General features: G+C 41.7%; 1 protein-coding gene across 7 annotated transcripts in view; it reads left to right on the top strand.

Annotated features, from left to right (window-relative positions):
• LOC128538036 (nuclear factor 1 B-type) overlaps positions 1–24,236 on the top strand; it is a 138,938-nt gene that overhangs the window by 5,086 nt on the left and 109,616 nt on the right. For all 7 annotated transcript variants that reach the window (XM_053510637.1, XM_053510635.1, XM_053510633.1 and 4 more), the window contains exon 2: positions 889–1,420. In XM_053510637.1, the coding sequence (XP_053366612.1) occupies positions 889–1,420 (532 nt within the window). The remainder of the gene's footprint in view (positions 1–888; positions 1,421–24,236) is intronic.

Below are 24,236 nucleotides of genomic sequence, written 5' to 3'. Positions count from 1 at the left end.
GTGACCCCCCTGGACCACAAAACATCTCATTGGCAGAGCAGACCTATTGCTGGAAATGTAAAACTTACCCCCGTCATTTAAAAACGATTCTTTTCAGACTTTTAATGCATATATGTCTTTTTGCGTTTAGCATACTAATTATTATTATTTTTTAAAATTTATTTCGTCATGCTGCTGCAGGGTGACAAGGCAGTACTGCTGCAGGAATGCAGGACTGTTTGATAAGAGAGCTGTACGTGTGAGGGACACATGCCCGGGTGTGCTAGCACATAAACCTCTGATAGTGGGTAGAGAGAGAGAGAGAGAGAGAGAGAGAGAGCAAGTGCTGCTCATCTAACTGTCTGCTGCATGTTGGCACGGCGTGAGCCACCGTGGTAAACAGTGGTATCCTCGTCCTGTGTGCCTGCTACACCTGCATCCCCGTACAGGCCAGCAACGCTGTAAACTCAGCTAAAATGGTAGATTAACCTTTCTTTCATTGCAGTGTCTTTTTTTAAAATATTTAATTTTTTAAAAAATAAAAAAGAATGGCTTTTATAAATTGTAAAAAATTATACAAGAGCTTATTCAGAGTGTATCTAACGTATCTAAGTGTGTCGTATTTGTGGTCGCTCAGTGTGTGCAATTGTTTTAAGGGCTTTTGTGGTTTTGATTGTTTAATTGCTGTCAAGTGACTAATTTCACATAGTTTTTGTGTGCATTGTAAATAGTCAGTTTTGTTTGATTTCTGAGAAGGCAGTTTTTTTTTTGTCTTTGGCCAAAATACACACTTGGCTGCTTGATCAGGAGTCCTATGCCAAAAAGGTCATGTCTACTCCTGCTCACTAACTTCTCTGTTTTTTTTTCGTCTTTCTCTTTTTTTCCCCCTCTCTTTTGGTCTTCTCCCAGGACGAGTTTCATCCGTTTATCGAGGCGCTTCTTCCTCATGTGCGCTCCATCGCCTACACTTGGTTCAACCTGCAGGCCCGCAAGCGCAAGTACTTCAAGAAGCACGAGAAGCGCATGTCCAAGGACGAAGAGCGCGCGGTAAAGGACGAGCTGCTGAGCGAGAAACCTGAGATCAAGCAGAAGTGGGCATCACGCCTGCTGGCCAAGCTGCGCAAGGACATCCGGCAGGAGTACCGTGAGGACTTTGTGCTCAGTGTGACAGGCAAGAAGCACCCGTGCTGCGTGCTTTCCAACCCCGACCAGAAGGGCAAAATCCGACGCATCGACTGTCTCCGCCAGGCGGATAAAGTTTGGCGCCTGGACCTGGTGATGGTGATCCTGTTCAAAGGCATCCCGCTGGAGAGCACGGACGGAGAGCGCTTAGTCAAATCGCCTCACTGCACCAATCAGGCGCTGTGTGTCCAGCCGCACCACATCACCGTGTCAGTGAAGGAGCTTGACCTCTTCCTGGCCTACTACGTCCAGGATCAAGGTAAGTGTACTGAAAGATGGAAAAATGTACTGATAGGAGTGAGGTCCTCCTTTCAATGTTTCAGGCTTTGTCTTTGAGTCACAAAGACTGAGTAATTTGTGCAGTTAAGCTAAACTTTATTAACAATTTATTGTCATTCTACTGAGCATGAAATATCCCCAAAAGAACTGTAATATTTAGACAATATTATTTTCAATGTTCCAATATTCGAGCGACTAAATCTGCCAGTTCCTTTCCTGATTTATAATTTCATCTCAAAACACCTAATGAAAAACATCAAATATCTTTGTGTCAATTTTAGCTCAATTATATATTGTATAATATATATCCAGTTTAATGGGAAGACCCTTGAATAAGCAGTTAATTTGTAAATGAAATTTAATTTCAGACATTGCATTTTTTTAAAATATTTTATCAGTTTATTTAAAAAAATATTTATTTATTTCATTTTGGGAATTAGAATTAGACCTAGTTACTTAACAATAGAATACATACATAATACATAATTAATATATAAATAATAATAATAATAATAATAATGCACACAAATTATAATATAAAATAGTATCTTAAAAGGGTTTGTCTAAATAAAAAATAAAAATAAAACCTAGCTGCTAAGAAAAAATACATATTTTATTTATAAATATTTTTAGTGTACTTGTTTAATACATTTTTTAAATACAAATAATTTTTTAAATACAAATGCCCTATTTCCACTTTGGATCTATTAACCTTATTTAACCTGCCTGGAAAAGTCTTCACATCTGCTTTAAAAAAACAACAACAACAATTCTAACAAAATTAAATCATTTAAACAAGTCCATTCTTATTACATCAGATGCCAAAATAGTGTTTGTGTTATTTTGTAGAATACATGCGAGCCTGCATGTGTTTGCATGGTTGTGCGAGGAGGAGGTGGGTTATCGCCAGGCTTAGCGCCTCCATTTTGTACGAGTGAAGTGCCAGGCTAAGCAGAAGGCATAGCGGAGGGACAATAATGGTTGCCACTGGCACCAGGGTTGGCATCACCCTCTCTTTTGTGTCTTTGTAGGACGACGTGCATTCGGCCGTTGAACCTCAACCCTGGCTTAAATCTCTTATATTGGTTTGAACCGAGAGACACAAACTAGCACCTTTTGTGCCATTAAGAAAAAAAAATAGTTTAACAATATTGTGTTAATTTTAGTGTTTTTACTACATAGTTTAACAGCAGGCAGCATGATGTGTGGTATTTAAAATCAGTAGACCATCAGAAAGTGTGGTTTTATTCATTGGTAAATCTCAAAGTTTTCTGATTTTGACATTGGCCGAAATTCATCCTTTATTAAGAAAAAGAAAACCCCTTAAATAAATATTTTATTTAAATTATTATTATTTTTTTTAAATGTGAGGGTAATAGAATATCTAGTGGTTTAATACATTACAGTAGCATGTTTTGCCGCCGGACCCCGTGCCCATTTCCAAATAATGCCACCATATTGTCGCAGCATATCCAGGGCAGCCATTTTGTTTGTGTTGTGCTAGAAGAGTGGCATGGAGAGTGCCAGTGATGGAGGAATGGCGGTTGGCATCAAATCCTCTTTGTCTGCTTGCGTGCCTTTGATTCGTTAGCTGGCATCTGCAATGCAGTGGGCATTGACACCGGCAGAATGGCAACCGGCGTGAGTTCTTTTTGTAGAATCCACACGACGCATTTTCAAATTATGAAAAACTTGACAAAAAAAAATTCTAACAAAATTTGATGTTTGTATTTGTAAAAAAAAAAAAAAAAATTGCTGAAGATGTCACTTTTTTTAGTGTAACAGCTGCCATAATGTGTGAAACCAAACTGAATCACCAAATGGCAAGCGGCCTACCACATAACACAAACTTGTTACCACAACTAGTTTCGCCTGGCATTTTCTGCCACTATTATTCCCGGTGCTGTTGCTAGTCGGTGCACAGCGGTAGTTTTAACATTAGCCCGAGCCACATGGCACAGGAGGAAACTCCGGGCACTCTGCCCTCGGTTTTTGTGAATCACACTAAGCTAGCTGGACTGTGTTGCAGTACCATGGTGAATGGGCAGTTCAGTGTAGGGGTGGAAAGAATAGCAGGAAGGACTGGTACACTAGGCGGCAGGCATCGTGCCATGTCCAGCCTCTGTGCCTCACTGAGCCCAGTGTAGCCATTATGGAAGTCTCAGTACCCAGCATGTGTTCTGTTCAGGCCCCTTCCTTCAGAAAACTACTCTTTATAACAGCCTCATCTACCATGTATCATTAAAAATGCGTCACTTCTGGATCTAAAAAAAAAGAAAGAAAAAAGTTATAAAGAATTTGAATTGGAGTCTACTTGTTTCATGGTTTTGGCTCAGGTCCAGCCTTACAGACATACAGTTGCTCCTTCAAGAAATGTTTTTTTTCAGCTCCTGAAGAGCTGCGTTTTGCTGTTTAAGAACGTGATCGAAAAATTTTCGACGAGCTGTTCCATTACTTGTCCTACAAGTCAAGTCAGGACGTGTGAAGTGAGGATCATTTCACACTCATAACAACGCTGCAAGTACAAGGAAAGTGCACTAATATTAAGCTTTCAGTTACTGATCACATTACGAGAAATACGCTAATATACTTTTTTTCGATTGTATTCTCCATATTTGAAGGTGTGATACGGTATGACAAAATAAAAAAACAAAAAAAAGAAGAAATAGAAAAATGGCCAGAAAATTAAAATGCACAAAAATACACAATAGGATCAGGGTGTTTATATTGAAACAAACATTCAGGCAGTTTTATGAAATAAAGAGTTTTGTCTTACTTAAGTTGTTTATTTTGTGCCTCCAGCAGTTTATATCTAATAAACTATATATATAAGTATTTATATAATTTTTTTAAACAATCAGTTAAAAGTAGAATTCCAAAAATTGCATTTACTTTATATGAATTAATTGCCGTTTTTGTTAAACAACTTGTTATAAATATTATCAATTCCCAAGCACTGTGTGTGTAACAGATTTCTCCCGAGTTTAGTTTGTAGCTTGAACGCCGCATGATGGTAAAAAAAATAAATAAAAAATTATAAAATGAGATCATAACCTGGGAGTGCGCTTAGATTTAGATGGCCTTCGTTTTTTACACACAGTCATTTGGAATAAGTTTTTATTTTAAGGCTAGAAGTTTTGTGTTATGTGCTGTCGAGGCCGTATAAATTCTACTTACTGTGTTTCTCAGACAAATTTTTCTAGAATTGTTTAATAATCAACATACTCCATTTATTTAAATTTCAATATTAAAATAGTCACATCGTTCTTTTTTTTTTCGTGTAAAGATGCAAGCATTCGATGCAAGCTCTTACCCTGTGGTAGATTATGTAGGTTTGACCATGTTGTAGATGCCTGTTTTACGAGCGTGCAACTTGGCCTTTGGCCTCTGTGTCAGGACCCTGGTTAAAAGATGCAGCGGGTGTCCTGTGAAGTTAAATTGAGCACAACGGATTTGTGAAAACACAGAGGTGGCCGAGGCACGCGGGGGCTGACCGGGGGTTTGGAAGACGCTTGTGCGGAGGGTTTGAGGGTGCACCCAGAGCACCCCCATGCCTCCCGCGACCTATAAATGTGAGGGTCAGCGGAGCTGAGGCCGCCCCCTGGCCTAGTGCCGGTCGTTCGTAACCCTCCCTCTGTACACCTTGCTTGTGTGATGCTGGTGGTGTTGAGCGTGTAGTTAGCTCTTTGAGGGAAGTGTTACAGCTGGCCTAGTTTTCCAGTTGGCTGAGTCTGTGCTGGAGTCAGGTCTAGCCACATTGACCTCCAGGTCACCACTCCCTACAACTCTCTCTCTTTCTCTCTCACTCGCTCTCTCGCTCTTATTTCCACTTGTAGCAGTAGGTTACCTGGGGCTGTTCCAGACTTATAACGCCAATTGTACACCACACTCAGAATCTTGTCCAAAGGGACATCTGCCTAGATCCATGCACACTGCACTCCCTCTCCCTTTCTCTTTCTCTCTCTCTCACACACACACACACACACACACACACACACACACACACACACACACACTACAAGCCACAGAGGCAGAAACCGTTTGGACTTTGGAGCACTGACAGCAGCTTGTGTCGAAAACCGCTACGAGCGCACAAACATGAGGGACACCTTCGCTCAGCGGCATTTGTTTTAGTTTAGCTATTTATTTGTTTGTTAGCTAATTGTTTCCAGTGAGCCGTTGTGGATGCGGTGGTTGTAAGGCTATCCGCTTTGCAGAGACGAGGAGAGAAAGTGTGTGGCCGTGCCGTTTGTAGGCCTGCAGCTACTGACTTGATCCTAATACCAATACAGATGGTTCCCTGCTTGTCTCCCACTCCGTGTATCCCACCACCGAGTTTGGAGCAACAATGCATGACATGGTTTCAGTTGTGCAAATGAAAGGCAGTAGCTTCTGTTTGATGTTTTAGTACACTGGTGTACCGCCACATTAAACATAAAGGGGAAAAGGGAGGAAGGGGGGGGATTCGCTGCTACAACTTCAGTCCAAATGTTAATCTCAGCACCCCATAGGTTTTGTGTATGTGTGTTTTTCTTTTTTTCTTTTCCCCCCGTCGATTAAATAAGAACTTGTTTCAGCAGAAATATATATCTCTTGCTTTTCTCCAAATTTATCCAAGGCTCACTCGCCGAAAGTGATAGCTATCGAAAGAGGGCTTTACTATAGTCCTGAGTTTTGTTCGTTTTTTTTTTTTTTTTTTTTTTGCTACTGCTTGTCTGAGCATGAGAGAAAATATGCTATAGCAACACAATAAGCCTTGACTTTATCTCAAGGGCAAAAAAGAAAATGAGCCATCGCCTGAGTGTATTGACAGTTCACTCATTTAGGTTTGCAACATACTGTAGAATTTTCTTCTTCTAATTTTAGAGGTAAATTGAAACGAAATCAGAATATCTAGGCACAAACAAGTTAGGAGATGTTAGTATAGCAAGCTCAGTTTTAAGAACTTGGCATGCAGTTTTTCTTGTTTTTTTTGTAGGGTTCAGTTTGCAGTGTGAATATCTGTTGCATACAAAATTTCGGTTTGATCGATCTCCTGATCCTGCTTCTGATCTTGCACCATCCCAGTCTGGAACAAGTGCCGTTGAGAAGCTGAAGGTCATTTGGGGAAGATTTGTGTTTGTGCTGAGCAGGCAGTAAGGCCTCTGCCTCAAACAGGGGCTGGAGAGCTGATTAGTATTCTGCACGGCCTGCGGTGACTACCTCACGTAAAGCCATAACCTATCGAACACATTCCCTTAGTCTAATCCATTTAGAGCTCCCTCCAGCTCTCTGGCCTACTTTATTGATTTCCCTCCCCTCCATGTAAGTCCTCCTTTTTCTCTTTTTTCCCTTACCCGTTCGCTGTCTCTCTGCTTCTCTGCGGCTTCAGTTCGGCGTTGTACTTTTACTCCACATAATGCCGTTAGTTCCCCCGCTTTTCTTGTTAGTTTAGGTCCTTCCTCACTTACTGTATCCTTTTCTAAAGCTGTCTCCTTGCAATGTATGTACTGTATGACATTTCTGCATGCCTTCTACCTACGCTTTAACCTTAACTCTAGTTCTTGGTACTGCTCTTTCCCTTTCTGTTCTTTGTCTCTGTTTTTACTCAGCACCCCTCCCTATGGTCAGTAGACAGAGCTGGATGTTGTAAGCAAGTTTCATGATAGTTTGTGTGTGTGTGTGTTGTTTCATTTTGCAGATCTTTGGTTTGTACTCCAACTGTATACATTTTATAACCCTCAGAACGTTTTCACTCAAGCTCTCTCCATGGCAAACTTATACATGTCATTTTAATACTTGGGTGTATATACAAGTGCTGTTGAGTGACAGAAATGTATTTTGGAATGATGCATCAAAGCAGCTTCAAGCTCTTAATCACCATTGACCCTCAGTCTGTGCCAGAATTAGCACAAATGGGAAAATATGTCTGAAAATGTACTTGCATTTCAGGGGTCACGTAGAAGCATCTCCAATTTGCCTCTCCTTTTTTTTTCCAAGAGCTTATCTTGTATTTTCAGCATTCTCTTTCCTAAAGTCCCACGTCATCAGTGCAGAACCCGTAACGCTCTGCTGCTCTCCAGGGCCCTGTTGAGCAAAGAGCATCACCAGAGCCTCTCTCCGCTTCCCTTGCCTCCCACGCCTCCCTCCAAGGAAGACTGATGGGTTCATCGTCCTTTTCTATAGCTCACTGTACAGGGTGTCTGTGTCTTGTCCCACCAGCACCACTGCCACATTTACTGCCTCCAGCTGCCTCGACATGGCTTTCCTTTCTATCCTCCATCAACCAGACATCCTTATCATGCAGTTATGATCGTCGCAACAGAGATGAAACAGTGGAGGGAGTGAGAGGAGATGACCTACTGAGGGGGGAGTTCTCAGAAACTGTAAAGACTTCAGAGTTTGAGAAAGCAAAAAGCTGACAGCGAGTGAAAGAGATATATCGAATGCAGGTAGACGCAGACAGAGCGACAGAGAAAAAAGGTCTGAATTCCTCCATTGTGGGATGACTGGTGTCTTGCACGTCTCCACGCCAACAGACATTCTTCACGAGGGGGACAGCGAATGAATGGCTGCCAGCGAGGGCCAGAGACAATCGAGGAGGTTGCTAAGGGAGACAGTGACTTCTCCCCCCTCCGCCCACAGCAAAAGTCTTTTCATGGCAGACAGGCCTCAGAGTGATGGCCGCCTCCTCTTTTGTCTGGTCTGGTACAGTACCTCCCATTGCTGAGACAGACGGCTTAGAGTTAAATGCACAGATGAGGGAGGGCAGCCGCGACTGGGATGGCCCGAAGTCTGTCTGAAGGGTGGCGAGTAATGCAAAACTATAAAATGCAGAGTTATAGGTGACTAAGACATGTCACGCGAGCATTTGTTTAGAAAATGGCTAGGGATGCTCGGGGCAGAAGAATTGTGGTGTTATCACATAGATATGAAAGTATCATCATGTACAGTAAAAATCGAACTTGGTAATGAATGTAAAATGAAATGGATTTTCTTCCACAGCTTCCAAGAGGAAATAAGTGATGATCATAGGTCACTCAAGAACTATCAGTCATAATGAAAATGTTTTAGATCTTTAAAGGTGGTTCCGCAGTTTGTGTCTCTTGTTGCTTGTCTAGTGAGAGAACAACATATACAGCTTTCTTCTGCTTCTTTGTCTCCAGAGTATCCCATGCTCACTTTAATCATTTTATCTTAGTGGTAACTTGGGGTCAGGGTTTATTTGAGCATCTCTTTTGAGTTAAGTCCTTGTGTGTAATTGGATAGTCATCGTAGGCTGATGACTAGAACAGAACAAAACAGTAGTGGTGCTCCTGAACTTAGCACTCTATGTTTTATGTTTCTTAAGAAGTCTATCCGTATAATTCTGGTGATAGTGAAGCTTCCGAGCAGTTGGTGTGTTAAACACAGAGTGGTGAAGAATGAGCGCTCGATTGGCTGTGATTAAAGCCAGCTCTCTGGTAACACTGCTCTGTAACGGAGCTGCTAATGAAAGCTGGCCTTGGCGGCCGCGCAGGGCTCTTCATACGAGTGGCTATGCTGAAAGAATATACATGCTGTTTCCAGATTACTGGAATTCTTCTAAAATTGGCCTCCCTTTCTGCTTGGCATAGGAATTAAACTTCGATTTCTCCCTCCTGCCCCCTCTCCATGATCCTCTGTGTTTTTTTTTTTTTTTTTACAAAGCATAAACCCGTCTATATGCACAGCCACACCCACACAAGTACACACTTACTTGCCTTGCACTCAGCCTCTTGAAGCCTGCATTTAGACAAAATCATGCATGCAGTCTGGGTAACCACAGCATCTGTCTGTAGTGTGAGGGTATTTTTGAGTGTACACATTTAAATTCAGGTCCCTTAACCCATGCTAGATTGTAATTAGGTTGGTTACATGTGCGCAGACCCTAAACTTGCAATTACATTATGCGTCTTTCCCAAAATAATAACCTAACAACATGGAATAATTAAAGCAGCATTTCTAGGGAGAGTGGTGTTGCCGCTATACGAATGCTGGTCAAGTGATTAAAGCCTGTCCTTCTTTATGTCTAAATTGGCAAGGCAGCGTAAGCCCTGATTAGCGGGGTTGGTTAGCTCCGGGTGTAGGAATCATCTGCAAAGAATGGTGGATCGAAAAAGGATAAATTGAGCTTTAAAGACGAAAAAGTCCATGCTGACCTGTAGATGTCCACTTTCTCTCACAGCACCTGTACACCGTTTAACCCCATTCAGCCTCAAACACAACCCACACTAAACTAGACATGCAACAAGTAACTTCCTGGAATTCATCAATATATCATAAATAGTCTGCATCATTGTGTATATATTGTATATGTAGTGTCAGCGCAGTGCTCAAGAACAATGCCACCTTAATGTCGAAACACACGGTGAACCTTTGATCCTGGGTGAACAGGGATTAGAGGAAAGTTCACCATTGTTTTACCAAACAGAGATTGTGTAGCGTTACCCTTTCCCTTATATTCACATATCATGGACACTCTTGCTAAACCTTAAAACCCAAAACCTGTGTGTGTGTGTGTGTATGCTCTTGGGACAGCTGGAGGAAGGGTAGCTGCTGCGAGCAAGATTGCCTTCTTCAGAATAGAGGTGTGAAATCTGGAAACACACTGCTATTGTAGTTGGTGAGAAAGGAGACTTTCACAGATAGCTTTATCGAAAGAAAGCTGAGAAAAATAGAAGTCTAGACTAGTCTAGAGGGAGTCGTCCTGCGTTCTTCCTGTATAGCAGATAGCTGAGAAGCAGTAGATTGGGATCAGGCCCCTTGACTAAAAGCTGCCTGGCAGATTAGCCTTTATCACTAACCCTAGAGCGCTGTCACATTTTAATGCACTTAGGCCTAATTGGAAGAGATGTGGCCTGAAAATGCTGATTGTGGCTCAAGTTAAGGTCAAGGCAGCGTTATCTGTCTGGCTAGACTCAGATATTCACTTAGACCGGGAGGGAAACTCACTGCAGATTACTGGCTAGCCTGTCAAGTGCTAGCATGGAGCCCCGACTTTCCAGTTTGTTCCAGTGTATTATTATTTTTTTGTTTAACATAAGTTTTATCATCACAGTTTAAAAAGATATATTTTCCTAACTGTTGTAAAAGCTTTGTTCAGATTTTTTTAAAGCAGGATATTATTATTTTCTCTTTAGCAAGCTAGAGGCTAAGCAGGATCAAAAGCCTGACTATTCAGACCCAAATTGATGACTTCTATTTGTTTAATGGAGGGTAAAAAATGCATGCAATCAGGTTTATGGGGTTGTCCTTTCATCTACACACACACACACACACAAAAAAAAAAAATCACACATTTAAATTTTTTAAACCATGTGGTTAAAGTGGAACTGTAAAAGAGCATAGGACTGTATGTTACAGATTCATGAGTCTGGTGAGTGGAAGTTTTACAGTAATATGTAAGAAGTGCAGACGAAAAGAAAACACAAGATTCTGACAGACAGGTTTTTGAAAAATATAAAGAAATTCCTAGAAGTTATTTGTGGGTTTATTAGTTTTGAAATCTTTTTGTTATATGTTATAAAGATTCTTATAAATTCATTATAAAAATGTCTAACTTATAGCATTATAAAACTACAATCATTAAAAAAAAATAATAAAAGTCTTGTTCGAGAAAACTATTTTCCTTCTCCGTGTACAAGTTACCACAGAGTAGCACATGTTTGTTTGTGGACTTGTCTGCCCTTGATTACACAGCATGTGCACAATGGCTTTTAGCCTTACAGTCTTAAAACACTGAAGAAATGAATCCCAGGGAGCGCTTGCTGTTTTGGGATGCAGGGATCGAGGCTAGGGAGAGGGATCGGCCCAGTTTGTTTTTATTAAAACATCTTCGTCTGCTTACGCTAAAGTATCTGGCAGTGTGAAAAGCAGGAGCCTGACGCTGGAGAGGCTCAAACCAGGCTCACCATGTGTGTCTTGTTAAAGGCAGTTATGACAAATGGCAGCAGCTGTACAAACTAATCTCTCTGTTCTTTCACACATGGCGCCCAATTAACAATGGGCCACTGTCGGACTGTAATCCACAACCAGCCAACCTGCTCCTGTTCCGGCTGGCCGAGGAAGAGAGACGCAGTGCTTTACAGCAAATACAGTATAAATATGTTCATGTGTGTGTTTGCGCGCACACACGCACACACAAACACATTGCAGTGCCTGGCTGGGATGTATGTGTAGAGGGAAGTGGCCTGTCAGGGGCTACATTCCCACTGGGTTTGTAATGATGAAGTGCATGTTGCAGTGGTCATTGTCAGCTGGACTCCACTCAAATGAATACACACTCTTCATGAGACTAATGGCCTCCAATTTCTTGGACCGTATGCTTCACTTATCTATGCCTCAACTCCATTAGTACTGCAGATTTGCATACCGTGACTTTGAAAGAAAAAAAAACAACACATGTAAATCGACGGCTTCAATTTCCCATAAAAACCAGAGAGAAAATGTTGACGTCTAATGCAACCAGAACAAAGAATAGCGTTTGAAGTCCATTGAACGAAAATGGTATGGTTATGGATATGGTCTGCAATTTAGACAAGTCTTCTTAGGTCTAGTACATCACTAGTGCATATGGGAGAGAGAGAAGATGTAATAAAGTGAAAGTGGTAAAGAAAAGTGGTGTTATGTGCCAAGCATGAGGTGGCAGAGGAGTGCCAGCGAGCATGAATGAATGGAAGCTTCTGAATGGGGAGGGGGAAAACGCTAGGATTTGTTTCCATTGCATCCAAGAATGATTAAGCTTAGCCCCTCTGGCTGTGAATCTCAGCCCGTGGACAAAGCCACAGAGTTCCTGCCCAGAACGTTAGCGCCCGTGAGAGAGAGAGAGAGACAGAGAGAACAGCACAAGACTTGGAAAGAGTTTAGAGTAGTCCTAACCAACACTGGCAAGAGAAATGATTAAGCAGTCAATTTACAACACAGTCTCGCGCACACAGACACACAAGTCGAGTTTAGTCCAGATGAGTGTTTATTCAAGCCTAGAAACATTTTTCTCATTAAATAAATATAAACATTTATATACATCAGAAGCAACAGAAAATGTAATACATTATTTAATGCTACTATTCTCATTTGGGTTTGTACTAGTCTTACTCAAAAATGTCAATTTTTCAAGAAACCCCCACTCAGGATCAGGTGATACGCTATCAGTGAGATACCATGACATGGAAGAGAATAAAGGACCTGTATTATAACCACTGTATTTTTCCCCCCTTTTAATAAGGATTAATCAAATGATGAAATAAAATCCGGCTAGAAGGAGGGAAGTAGGGGTAAGAGGATCTGCCGTGCCCTTAAGAAAGTTTAGGTAACGTGAGGACCACTTGGCATGCCTCTTACCCTCTTTTTTTTTTTCTCTTGTTTTTTTATGTCCATTCTTTTGGTATACTAAAAAAGACACTAGTTTCAGTGCACATCCATTTTGTGTCCATTGTGTAGGTTTCAAGTTTACCAGATAAGAAGAATTATTATTATTATTATTATTATTATTATTATTATTATTTTTTTTTTTTATTTTTTTTTTTTGTGCTGAAGTTTGTGGGGTTTCAAGTAGAGAGCAAGTTGTGTGGTTTTTGCTCTTAGTGGCTAAATCTGGTGCATAAAGAAATTTACCTGTCCTAGATCAGCTACTGGAATAGTTCAGTGTTTTTCTCTCACAGACAGAGAGACAGACTGACACACACACATACACAGAGATCCTCTTCACCTGCATAATCACACGGGCCAGTGGCAATCAGGCTGCAACTTTGCTCGTCTGGCGGCATCTTCTTAGGAGATCAGATCACTGTGAGTGTACCCACTTGGATGGATGATGATGGTAGATGAGTGTGTGTTTAGTAAACGAAGGGGTTGTATTAAACACTCAAACTAGTCATGTACCCGCAGAAATGAAGTCAAATGAGTGAAATTATTCATCAGCTTTAGAGCTGTGTTTCTTGTCTGTTATCAAAATATTCACACTTCAAAATGTCAAAATAATAGGGACAAGAATCAACAGGGATCCTTCGAAACGCCAGATCTCCCGGAGACTTAGGATATGAGGTGAGGTACACCCTGAACTGGGTGCCAGGGTACACACATCCACACACACTACGGGCAATTTGGGAATGGCAGTTAGCCTAATATGCATGTTTTTGGACTGTGGGAGAAAACCAAAGTACCCGGAGGAAACCCACCAAGCCCAGGGGGAGAACAGGCAAAGTCCATGCACAGAGACCAGAGGTGGTAATGGTACATGGACCCTGGAGGTGCAAGGACACACTGTGCTAACTACAGTACTAAGCCACTGTGCCACCAATTCTAGCAAACTGTTTGCTAATGCTCTCTGATGACTCATGATTTTACTTGTTAACTCATTCAACTGGTTTGCCAGACAAAAGTAGGCAAAAAGTAATCAATAGTTTTGTAACATAATCTCTTCTACGTAACTGTGGGAATTTCCCTGTATAAAGCTCACATCTTATTTCCTCCAAGAGTCAGGAATGTTGGGTTTCATATACCTCCACTTTAAAATCTTCAAGAATGGTCTAGTGTTTGTGAAGACAGTCCTGAGGGACCCCCTGCCCCCAGTGTCTGCGCCTTCATTGCTGCTCTTGGTCAAACCACAGCGCTCCTATGCACTGAAAGGACTCCGCCGTCACCTGCCAGACTGCAGGAATGTTAATGCCATGGCTTTGATAATTGGATTTTACACACACCGCCTGTGAGGAACACATACTCGCACACTCACACACACATCTGCAGATGGACACTTAGGCTTGCTATTGTTTGGTGCCTGCCTCAAAGACCTCAATAGAACCTGGCTGTGTTTGTATAAGGTCGTACGTCTTCATAAAGAGTGTTTATAGTACATGCGGGTGAATGTGTGCGTGTGTGTATATGTGTTTGTGTAGGTGAGACAGCTGAAGAACAAGGCACTTGTTTCTTTAGTGGTTGTTATGGGTACCTCTGTGAAGCCCGAAAACTTGGTTGTGAAGCTGGGGAATAAAATGGAAGAGATAAAGGACAGGCGAGACTGTGAGACAGATGTATAGACGCGTCAATTTTTAGTTAATTAAAAATAATTTCAGTTAAAACTTAAACTAACTATCAATCATTAATCCTGCTTGTAGAGATGGGTTTTAACAGAATTTCTACTCAAAGCCGTTCTCCAGCTCTCGTTGAATTACGCCAGGCTACTTCGCGAGTCGACAATCAGTGAACTTGCGCACACTGAGTCAGTAATAAGTGGCTTACTTCCAGATGTCAAATATTATTCATGATACCTTCAGGGCTTGAGTGTATGGCGATCAGAGGAGGTGTTTTACCTGTATTTCTCACCATGTGTTGAGGTGTTAAAGCCCGCCGCATTAAGTGTGGATCATTAGGGCCGTAACAGTCATATTTATGGCGTGTGTGATCAAGAAGCAATGGAGGTGTTAGTTGTTCGAGTGTGTGAGTGTGTTCTTAGCCTAGTTCAGGATATATACAGGACATGGTAGCCTCCCCTGCTCAGGGCCTCCTGCTCCGTTTCCCTCCGGCTGTAGCTCACTCGGCTCTAACGTCGCAGCTCTAATGACCTAAATACTTTTAATTCACCTCAGAAGACCCTGCCGGCTAGCAAGCGGCTGCCCACTTCCATCACACATACAGTACAGCATACACACATATGTACCCTTTAATAGTCAGAGTTGGAGTTAATGTATGGTTTGTTTGTATATAAATCCCGTTTCCCTTCTATAGAGCGAGGGAACAGTGGAGTGTTTGTTCCTCCTGACATTCTTTCCAGAGAATGTGGTTGAACAAACTCTATCGAAGCTCGAAGTCCCTCTCTTTTTCAGGCAGCCTGTCTCTCTCTCTCTCTCTGTCTCTCTCTTTGGTACACAAAGGCACGCACTTTCGTTCACACAAACTCCAACTGACGTCGAAATGATGTGTTGTGCTTGGCATGCTGGCTGTATTTTTCCTGTAATCTGTGTCAGAGCGAAGCATTTACAACAATTACCTCAGCACACTCGACTCACAGCTGTAGTTTTGGCTGCTTGGTGGAGGAGAGGCGAGAGCGTTAGTGGTTGATCTCTGCCAGACCAATGCCTCACCCCGTCCCCAACCCACTCGCTCCAAATCGCGCAGCCTCGGCCGCTGGCTTGCCACTCCCTTTAAAATTGCCGAAACTTTGGCATTTGAAACACTTTCACTTTGTGAGCTGTGGAAGATTTTACTGGCCACTCATCCTCATTTGAATGTTTTCCAGGCAAATGCTTTAGAAGATGGGAAATGTCTGTGCACCTGTGTTTAGTTTCTGTGTCATTTTTATGGCGGTATACTAATAGTAGCACTCTCAGAACACCCTGCCCAGGCCAGCGGCTTGTTGTTAAAACATGGAGCTCATGTAGGGTCCACCAGTCGAGGCATATGATTGAGCAATTTTTCACTCGACCCCCTCGAGTCCAGCGAGTTCAGAATTCAGGGCTTAGTGGGACCACCATGATGGTCTGCTTGTCAGAGTTAACCACAAGTCTAATGTCTAACATCTCTTCCTCAGGAATTCTCAATAATGTATCTGGTTAGAAATTTACTACAAGATAATCATTCATAGTGAGCCTGCAAACCGACGCTTCAACGAAGCTTCAACGAAGCTTCAACGCTAAAACTTTGCCAAAGAAGTGACGGTAAGAAGGATTTCAGAGGCCAGATGGGTAACAATGGGTGATTTTTTTTTTCTTTTTCTTTTTCTTTTTTCTTTTAATGCAGTGCTTTAGAATAGTTTTTGTTTCAAATCAAACACATCGTAAGCCAAACTGAGAACATGTTGAAGCTGGACCACATAGAAATATGCTAATAATGCAACTGTCCCGATGCGTTATTTCCTTCATCCTGTTAGCACATTTTCATTTACTGCTCCAGTAATAGAGATAAGAAGCTGTTAAGTTATCACATAGTTTTGCACAGGAACTACAGAATCATTTCCTGGAAAGCAACAGTGATTTCTGTGTGTGTGTGTGTGTGTGTGTGTGTATGTGCGTGTATGTGTATTTTTTTTCTCATTTTTTGAAGGTTAGTGTTTCAACATAATGGTGGGCATTAAGTTGTGGAGTTTGTGCCTTGTGCGGTTTGGCTCTACAGCTGCATCTGTACAGTACGTGTCTGTGTGATGGAGTATTTATAGTGCGATGTTGCGGAACACGCGACCCAATCGGCTAAGCTCGTAAAACACCTGTGTAAACATTGAGTATATCGCTCGAGTTGGAGGAAAGAATCCTGTCAGCTCTCTCTCTCTCTCTCTTTCTCTCTCCCTCCTTGCACACGAGGAGCACTCTGTTCTGCCCCTCCCTTTCCTGCAAAATGAAAAAAAAAAAATTTCCCTCCCTCATTTTTCCCTCTTTTTTCCTGAGAAGAACAATGAGGACACGCGTGGTGGGGAGGGCCCCCTCAGTGTGGCCCCTACAGTGCTTATATCTCTCTGTCCAGGAAGAGTGTGTGTATCTGTGTGAATATGTGTGTGAGATGCACATAGGCCACTGGGGACCTCTAAATATTGTCTGTAAAGAGGCCTGCCAGAGCGGAACCCATTCCCACACACACACACACACACACACACACGCACACACACACACACACAAACAAGTGTCCTGCCTTACCACCTTTTTTCTTTTTTTTGTTTAGGGGAACTCCAAACCCTCACACTTTTCCTTATCAAAAGTGATAAACAACATGGATCATATCATAAAGCCACAGCACTTTAGCGTAAATGCCTCCCGGACTTCTTGACAATGTTCCACAAGCCTTCAGCGGCAAAGACAATAGTATGCATTAGTGAGCAGCTTTCCTTGTAAACAGCCAAAAGTCATAATTATCTAAATGAGTGTCTTAAAAAAAAACGTACAAATACAAAAGCAGCAACGATGGCTTTGAATGTGAGTAGACCTTGGTATTTTGTAGTGATCATTGAACAGTCTGAAGGTTCAGAAATATGGAATCTATTCCACATGCTAGCACTTATGCAGTCACCAAATCATCAGATTGCCCAATTTACAAATTGTATTACATCATCAGGCCTCACCATGTAACTGTCGGTGACTAGAGCTGTACTGTATGTAGCGGAGAGCGAGAGAGAGAGAGAGAGAGAGAGAGGAAGCGTGCTAATCATCACCGGCTTTTTCGACAGCCCTCTGGCCCTGCGAGTTTTGTCTGCTCTCCATGTAACACTATCTGTAGAAAGGAACACAAAATGGAGGACTTTGTGAGGGGAGATTAGCCTAGCAGTTCCTGATAAGGGATAAACCAAACAAAGGCAACCTGAATATGGTACAAGAAGGCAAGCACAATTAGGATGTGCATTGTCGTGGATGATATAGGTGTGTGTTTTATACCGGAGCCACCCAAATGCATTGAAGGTTGACCTATAGATTCTTTAGTTCATGGTGTTTTCCCAGACCTCTCCAAAGAGCTCTTTTTTTATACCAGGAGATCGCTCATATTGTGTATAAAATAGTATATCCTTATAATACAGTGTGTTCAAAGTGAGGAAAACCACAAAATTATGGTGTCCAAAGTGCAAAACATATGATCGGACAATGATAAATACCGAAATGTAATTTTATTTTATTTAATTGCCCTGTTGAGTGGTAGGTTGTCGCTTTTAACACATCGTTGGTGACATTTTGCTGGAACAGTATTTTCCGAGTCAGAAGTTTGGACACAAGTTTGGATTCATTTTCTACATTTTTCCAAAACTATGAAATAATACATACATCATTAGGTAATTATGTAACAACAACAGCAGTCAGTTGTTATTTTAAGACACAAAGGTCAGCTGTTCTGGAATAGTTCTTGCAGGAACAGTATTGTCCAGTGCAATTACAAAACCCATCAAGCATCATGATGAAACTGGATCTTATGAAGACCATCCCAGGAAAGCAAGACCAAAGTCCATTTAGAGTAACCAGGCTCAAAAATCACCAATTAACACCACCTCAGATTAGAGTCGTTATGAAGGCTTATTATAAAAGCTATTTAAGTCTATAATATAATTTCAGCATTTCAGTATTATTGTAGCCTACCTGCATCTTAAAAATCTAATATCAGTCTAATCTTCAAGAAGAGAACTACATACATGAGATAATCTCTTTAGGTCGGTGCATACATCTAAAAAAGTGTGAAATGGAGCGCTGACTGTGTATTAAGAAGAATAAAATATATATATATTTTTTAGTTTTTTCCTCGCATTTCCATCATGGTCATTCATTTTGATATTTGTGAATAATTGGTTTGAATCACTGACCTGTCAAATGAATACAGTATATCACTGAGTATTTAGAGAGCAGTAATGAAGAATAATGTGCAGACTGTGTATGTTAGACTATAGAAACAGTCCTTTTCTCAAACTTTCTGTCATCTTTAGTGCAGTACAGTAAGAGTGATTAGGCACGCAGAACCGCATGTATTGAACACATTAGTTCAGCTTATAGCGTTACATAGGGCCGAAGGGCAGGATTGTGATTCCTGGCTGTATCCATTCAGTTGCTTATAAGAATGGTTAAAAACGCATGCAGAAAAAAATACACAACATTGTTCAGCCAAACGTGAAAGAGAGAGTGCCGTGTCGAGAGTTGGCATGTTTATTCTGGAATTAATGAGATGTGCTGGGGATTTAGTAAGGCAGTGATGTCATGTACACCCTCTTTGGGGGATCCTGATGTTTATATTGTATGTAAGTGAAAGATGTGTTCCACAAATTGAAACTGTTTCCAGCAATGATTCTGAGTTAGATAGGGTGTTAAACATACAGGCACTGACATACTCTTTTGTAAAAAAAAAAAAAAGAAAGAAAAGAAAGAAGAAGTACACTTTCACTAAACTAACCAGTGCATGAGATTCACTATGAGCAGAGCAGGAGATGGCTGCTGAAGGCTTATCTCTCGACTGGACGCCTGTCATTTGTTCAGCCTAACAGAGAACTCATTCATTTAGACTTCCATGAAAGTGCCTCATGGAGATCTAAGTCCCAGTATTGTTTGTGCTCTGTGATGCTTAATCAGTTAGCATTGAACAACATATTCAAACTTTGGCTACAGTTTTTCGAAGACTTTTTCTGTGGAAGAGACTGTAGTCATGAATGTATTCTTTTGGTTATGACTGCAGTAAGAGGAAACCGAAAAGATCTTGGTCATACGTTTCGGCATTCAGCAGCGAATAATAGTTGCCATTGTCCTGCGTGACTCTCCACTCTGCATGGGAAGACGTTCTTGTTTTTACAGACTATGGATGTATAATGGAGTGTTAGATCTCCAGTACTCTCCCTCTCCAACCTAGGCCTTTAAGAACTGATTACACAAACGTTTACGTCTTCCACAGAGCTCCGCGGGAGAGATAAAGGGCGGCTGATGCTTATCCCATTCCCACAGTGTAGAAACCACTGAGATGGAATGTAAACCAAACATCGCAGGCAGACTTTCATGTTCTCCATTACATACGCGATTGCTCCGCTCACACCTTAATTGATAGTCTCCAGATCGGGCTTCCATTGTTAACTAACCTGCTAACCACACCCAACTGTCATGAGCATCACAATGAAGTGAAGGCAGGAAGCCACAATACCTTGGCCTAATCATGGGCACAGGTTTTAATTTAGAGTCCTGCTGTAAGTGTGGCGTTTGTTCCCAATAAATGTTTGATGATGCGGAGCTTTTCGAGGAAAAACGCAGTATAAAGTGCTCGCTTGTTTCAGGTTAGCTAGGCGGAATCAGAGAACAAAAGGATAGCTCACAGAGGGACTGTTGGAGGCCAAGCAGAGGGGTAGAAAAGAGGCTAAATTTAGCCTGGTGTCCGGCGCTGTGCACTACGTGCATGGACTCACAACTCTTCATACAGTATGTATGATAATCATTCCACTTTTCAACACTGCACAAAGCAGTCAGTATGTTCTCAGATCCAACAGCACATGCCTAAAAATACACATTGACATGTATATGTGTGTGTGTGTGTGTGTGTATCGCTTAGCATGTCTGTCTGTTTCAGAGCTGCTCTCTTCTCTAGAAGAATGTGATTCAGCTAAAACAAAGGTTTGTGTGTTTGCATAGCGTCTTAATTTGGACCTACTAACTTTTTTAAATTTAATTTTTTTTTATTTAATGTATTTTAAATAGCATGCAAAAATAATTAGAAAGACTTTTACTCCAATTCCTTTCCATAAGTCATCAACAAAAGAACCCGGCGCATACCATAAGCCTTTGTTTTGTTTAAATACGCGGCAGCTCTGCAAACTTTGTCTCATGAGCACTAAGGGTTAAAGTTGCAACGTCTTCCATAGAACTGCAGCTGCCAAGGTTAAATGAGGTGATAGCAAATTGTTTACTTACTGAAATGTTCTATCAAGTTTGGCTGGTTTGTCATTAAGCCGGCCTTCTCGGGCTGTTGGGACGGTTGTGTAAGTTGTATTAGCGGCCTGTTATCTCACTACATGGCTGTCAGTAACAGTGTCTGCTTTGTAAAGATAAAATGATCCCCTTTTATTTTCTTAACCACCTTTCTTGGTTAGAAGGCGTGGGATCGTTAGATAATTGACATTTAATTGAAGAACGGTGCATAAAAGGTCAAGTTTGTCGAACTTTTGTCCTTGCTTTTGATTTTTCTTTTTTCTTTTTTGCCACTTGGTTTTCTTTGGATCGAGAACCTACAGTGACATTGAACAATTTATGTCAACAGCCCCATCTAATCCCTCAACCCTGTCCCTGTCTCTGCTTAACCAGAGTGGCTGGTGACCCAGTTTGTCTTCGTTTGAATGGCTCCTGATGAGGTTCTCATCTCAGCCTCTGCAGGCTGTTTGCACGGACTCGCTGGCTTTCCTGGAGCTCATCTGGGTTTGTCTTCCATGAGCTCGGGAGTTCTGCTCTTTCAGCTCATACAGCAGAAAAATCCATGGCCTGGAGAATATGCATGAACCACAGCTTAGTAATGATGGATGGTTCTTGCTCAGTCTGCTGGAGTCTGCTAGGCTGCTGAGACCTGAAGCCAGTTGTACAGATCTTAATTCCTATTATGAAGTCTTCACTTCGCTACCTATCTGCAGGAGATGTGCTGCTTTGCTCGATCAACATTTCAACGACACAAGTTATTCAGCTGTATAACAGACTAAAGAGTCACACAAGCAACATCTTACCTTAAAAGGCCAGTATACAATAGTAGGGACAGATATAACGGTTTGGAAAGCTGTTAGATTCGTAAACCACAGAAATGATATTAATTTAGTTAATTTCATTAGTGAGCAGGACAGTTTAAATCCTATAATGTGTTAACATTGTGGACTACCTGCATGCAGCTTTTGATAGTATCTCGGTATCCCTGTATCTTGATCTGATAGTATCTACTTACTTTCCTCGGGAACTTTTGTCTGCAGACGTACAGGTTTGGTTTACGCCGTAACCTAATGCGAGTTCATTGAGGCACCAGTGTTACTCAATTAGCTATCACCGCACTAAGCACCCGGGTAGCTGCAGCCGCTGTATTTACGTGCTGTTGTTGTGTTTATCGTTTCCTCCGCCGCAACCTCTTATGAAGAGCGGCGGATGAAATGAGACGTGATTTAGAGAGGTCTGTCACAATGCGAGTGGCCACGGCTCCCGCTTCCTACTTTTGTGTGGATGAGGACCTGGGGGTGGGGCAGCGGATGCATGGCCCTGGCTCTTGGCCCCGGCAGAGGGAAGGAAACTCGGTGTCAAAGGCGGCCCTGTTATCTGAGGCAAAGGCGTGCGCTCTGCCTCAGCGGCCGAGTCATTGTCACAACAGGAGGGATCAGATACAGAAGAGCAACTGAAGGTTTTCTTGATTAGACAAAAGTGTTTTCGCAGCTCCTTAAAAGACTGAGTGGGCCTCACACATGAGAGAGTTGTGGCAGTATTCGAGTCTTTATCTAGTTCTACTTTTGAGTATTTGGTTTTTTTTTTTTTTTTTTTAAGACTCTGCACAGGGTGTGCAGGGTTTTCTAATAACCTTGAGAGAAGCCCTGCAGGCTTCAGTTCACTGAATGCATATGGCATATTTCTGCTCAGTGTGCTGAGGCTGCCCCTGACAGAGGCCCCCCACCCCATGCCTGCTTACGCACACACACACACACACACACACACACACACATGCACACACATACTGAAGTTTTTCCCCCTGTCCCAAAGAGTGATCCCAGTAGATATGCTCTATGGCTTCTCACAGACTCCATGAAGGAAATGCATTATGTGTAAAAGGAATTCCATATGGTGACATATGATCTGTGTAATTCCTTCAATTGATAAAAAAAAAAGCCCTACCTTTGTGTCTGCTTGGCATGAATAGCTTATAAGAAGCCTCCTCCTGGTGTATGTTTTTTCTTTTTTCTTTTCTCCTGGTTCTTCCTGCAGTCCCAAGCATTACTGCACAGTGTCTGCTAAAGTGTGTGGGCTCCAGAGTTTGCCATGGCGAATGTTTGCAGACAGAGGTCTGAGCTGTTCCAGGTAATGTGTGCCAAGCTCAACTGGCTTGGACTGGGTGAAAAGGAAGTGTTGCAACACCTCTGCCAACCACCTGGGACTCCTGCCGAAACCCTTGTGCCCGCTACCTGGACCTGGGATTGTATCAGGGAGTGGGTAGTGACTGTCTATATATATATATATATATATATATATATATATATATATATATATATATATATATAAAAAGTTGATGAGCGTGAGCATTAGAGGACTACGTCTATGTGAACACGTGCCAAGAGTGCAGATTATTGAGTGTGATCCAATTGTGACCCTTTGATATCTTCGCTAGTTCCCATGATGCAATGGCATGTCCAGCTACAGTACATGCATGGAGATAACATTTTATAGCCTTTGGACCGGAGCCATTTCAAGCACAAGGGAACTGTTATTTTTGCATCAACATTTAACATTAGAAATCTATGAAAGTATATGTTAGAGAGGAAAAAAAAAACATTGGTCGGGATGTTGAAGCATATTTGGACAAAACCGTGTTTTTATTGAAGTCTTCATTCCTATAGGCTTTCCTCACATTCCATTCTAGAAAGGGGAAATATTTATAATTCTTTAGAGTTTAGGGAACATATTTATCATAGATGTATGATGTTGTACATTGTTAATGTAAAGCTACAGGTTTGGCTTGTTGAACATAGACATCCTACTGGTTGTACAAATCCAGAAAAAGCCTTACAAGTACCAGGAAATACTTAAACTCAGCCCTCACCACTGTAATTTTCACTGGAAACAACATGAAACAAAGGATTTATCAGATGTGTACACATTTATAGCCACACCACACAGGGCTGAGAGGTTAAAAAAAAAAAAAACAAGCAATGAAGTTTAACAGGGTTTTTCCTAAGATGATGGAAAATTGCTTCAGGCAATAATAATTAATGCACAACACGGTAGCATACCTGAGCTGTAAAAATTACACTAGTGTTCAGGTCTTCAGCTCGCAGAGAGGTGTCAGGTTTATGAAAAATAAAGTCCACACAGTGTGCATGACCGAGAAGAGGCTTGTGATTTCCTTCTATTCGCCTCCTCTCTCTTTCCTTCTTCCTTCGCCCCGTCTGTTTTACTGACAAACATGTTCCGTACTACATAAGCATGAAGGGCCAATTCGCCGTAGCGTTGTTTACCTTCCAGACCAGAGCTGTCCGATCTGCTACCTGGCTTCAACCTCCCACTCACCTTTTCTGACAAACTGAAAAACAGCGTGCTCAAATGAATGCAGAGCCAGGCGTCAGATTGTGAAGAGAACGAGAAAGACCCCTGCTGAGAAGCAGAGCTGACAATCTTAAAGAACTGAGGACGTGG

This window comes from Clarias gariepinus, chromosome 1 (genome assembly GCF_024256425.1).
Source record: "Clarias gariepinus isolate MV-2021 ecotype Netherlands chromosome 1, CGAR_prim_01v2, whole genome shotgun sequence".
Classification (NCBI taxonomy): Eukaryota; Metazoa; Chordata; class Actinopteri; order Siluriformes; family Clariidae; genus Clarias; species Clarias gariepinus.
The sequence above is the reverse complement of the archived record's forward strand: the minus strand, read 5'-3'. Positions and strand labels throughout refer to the sequence as shown.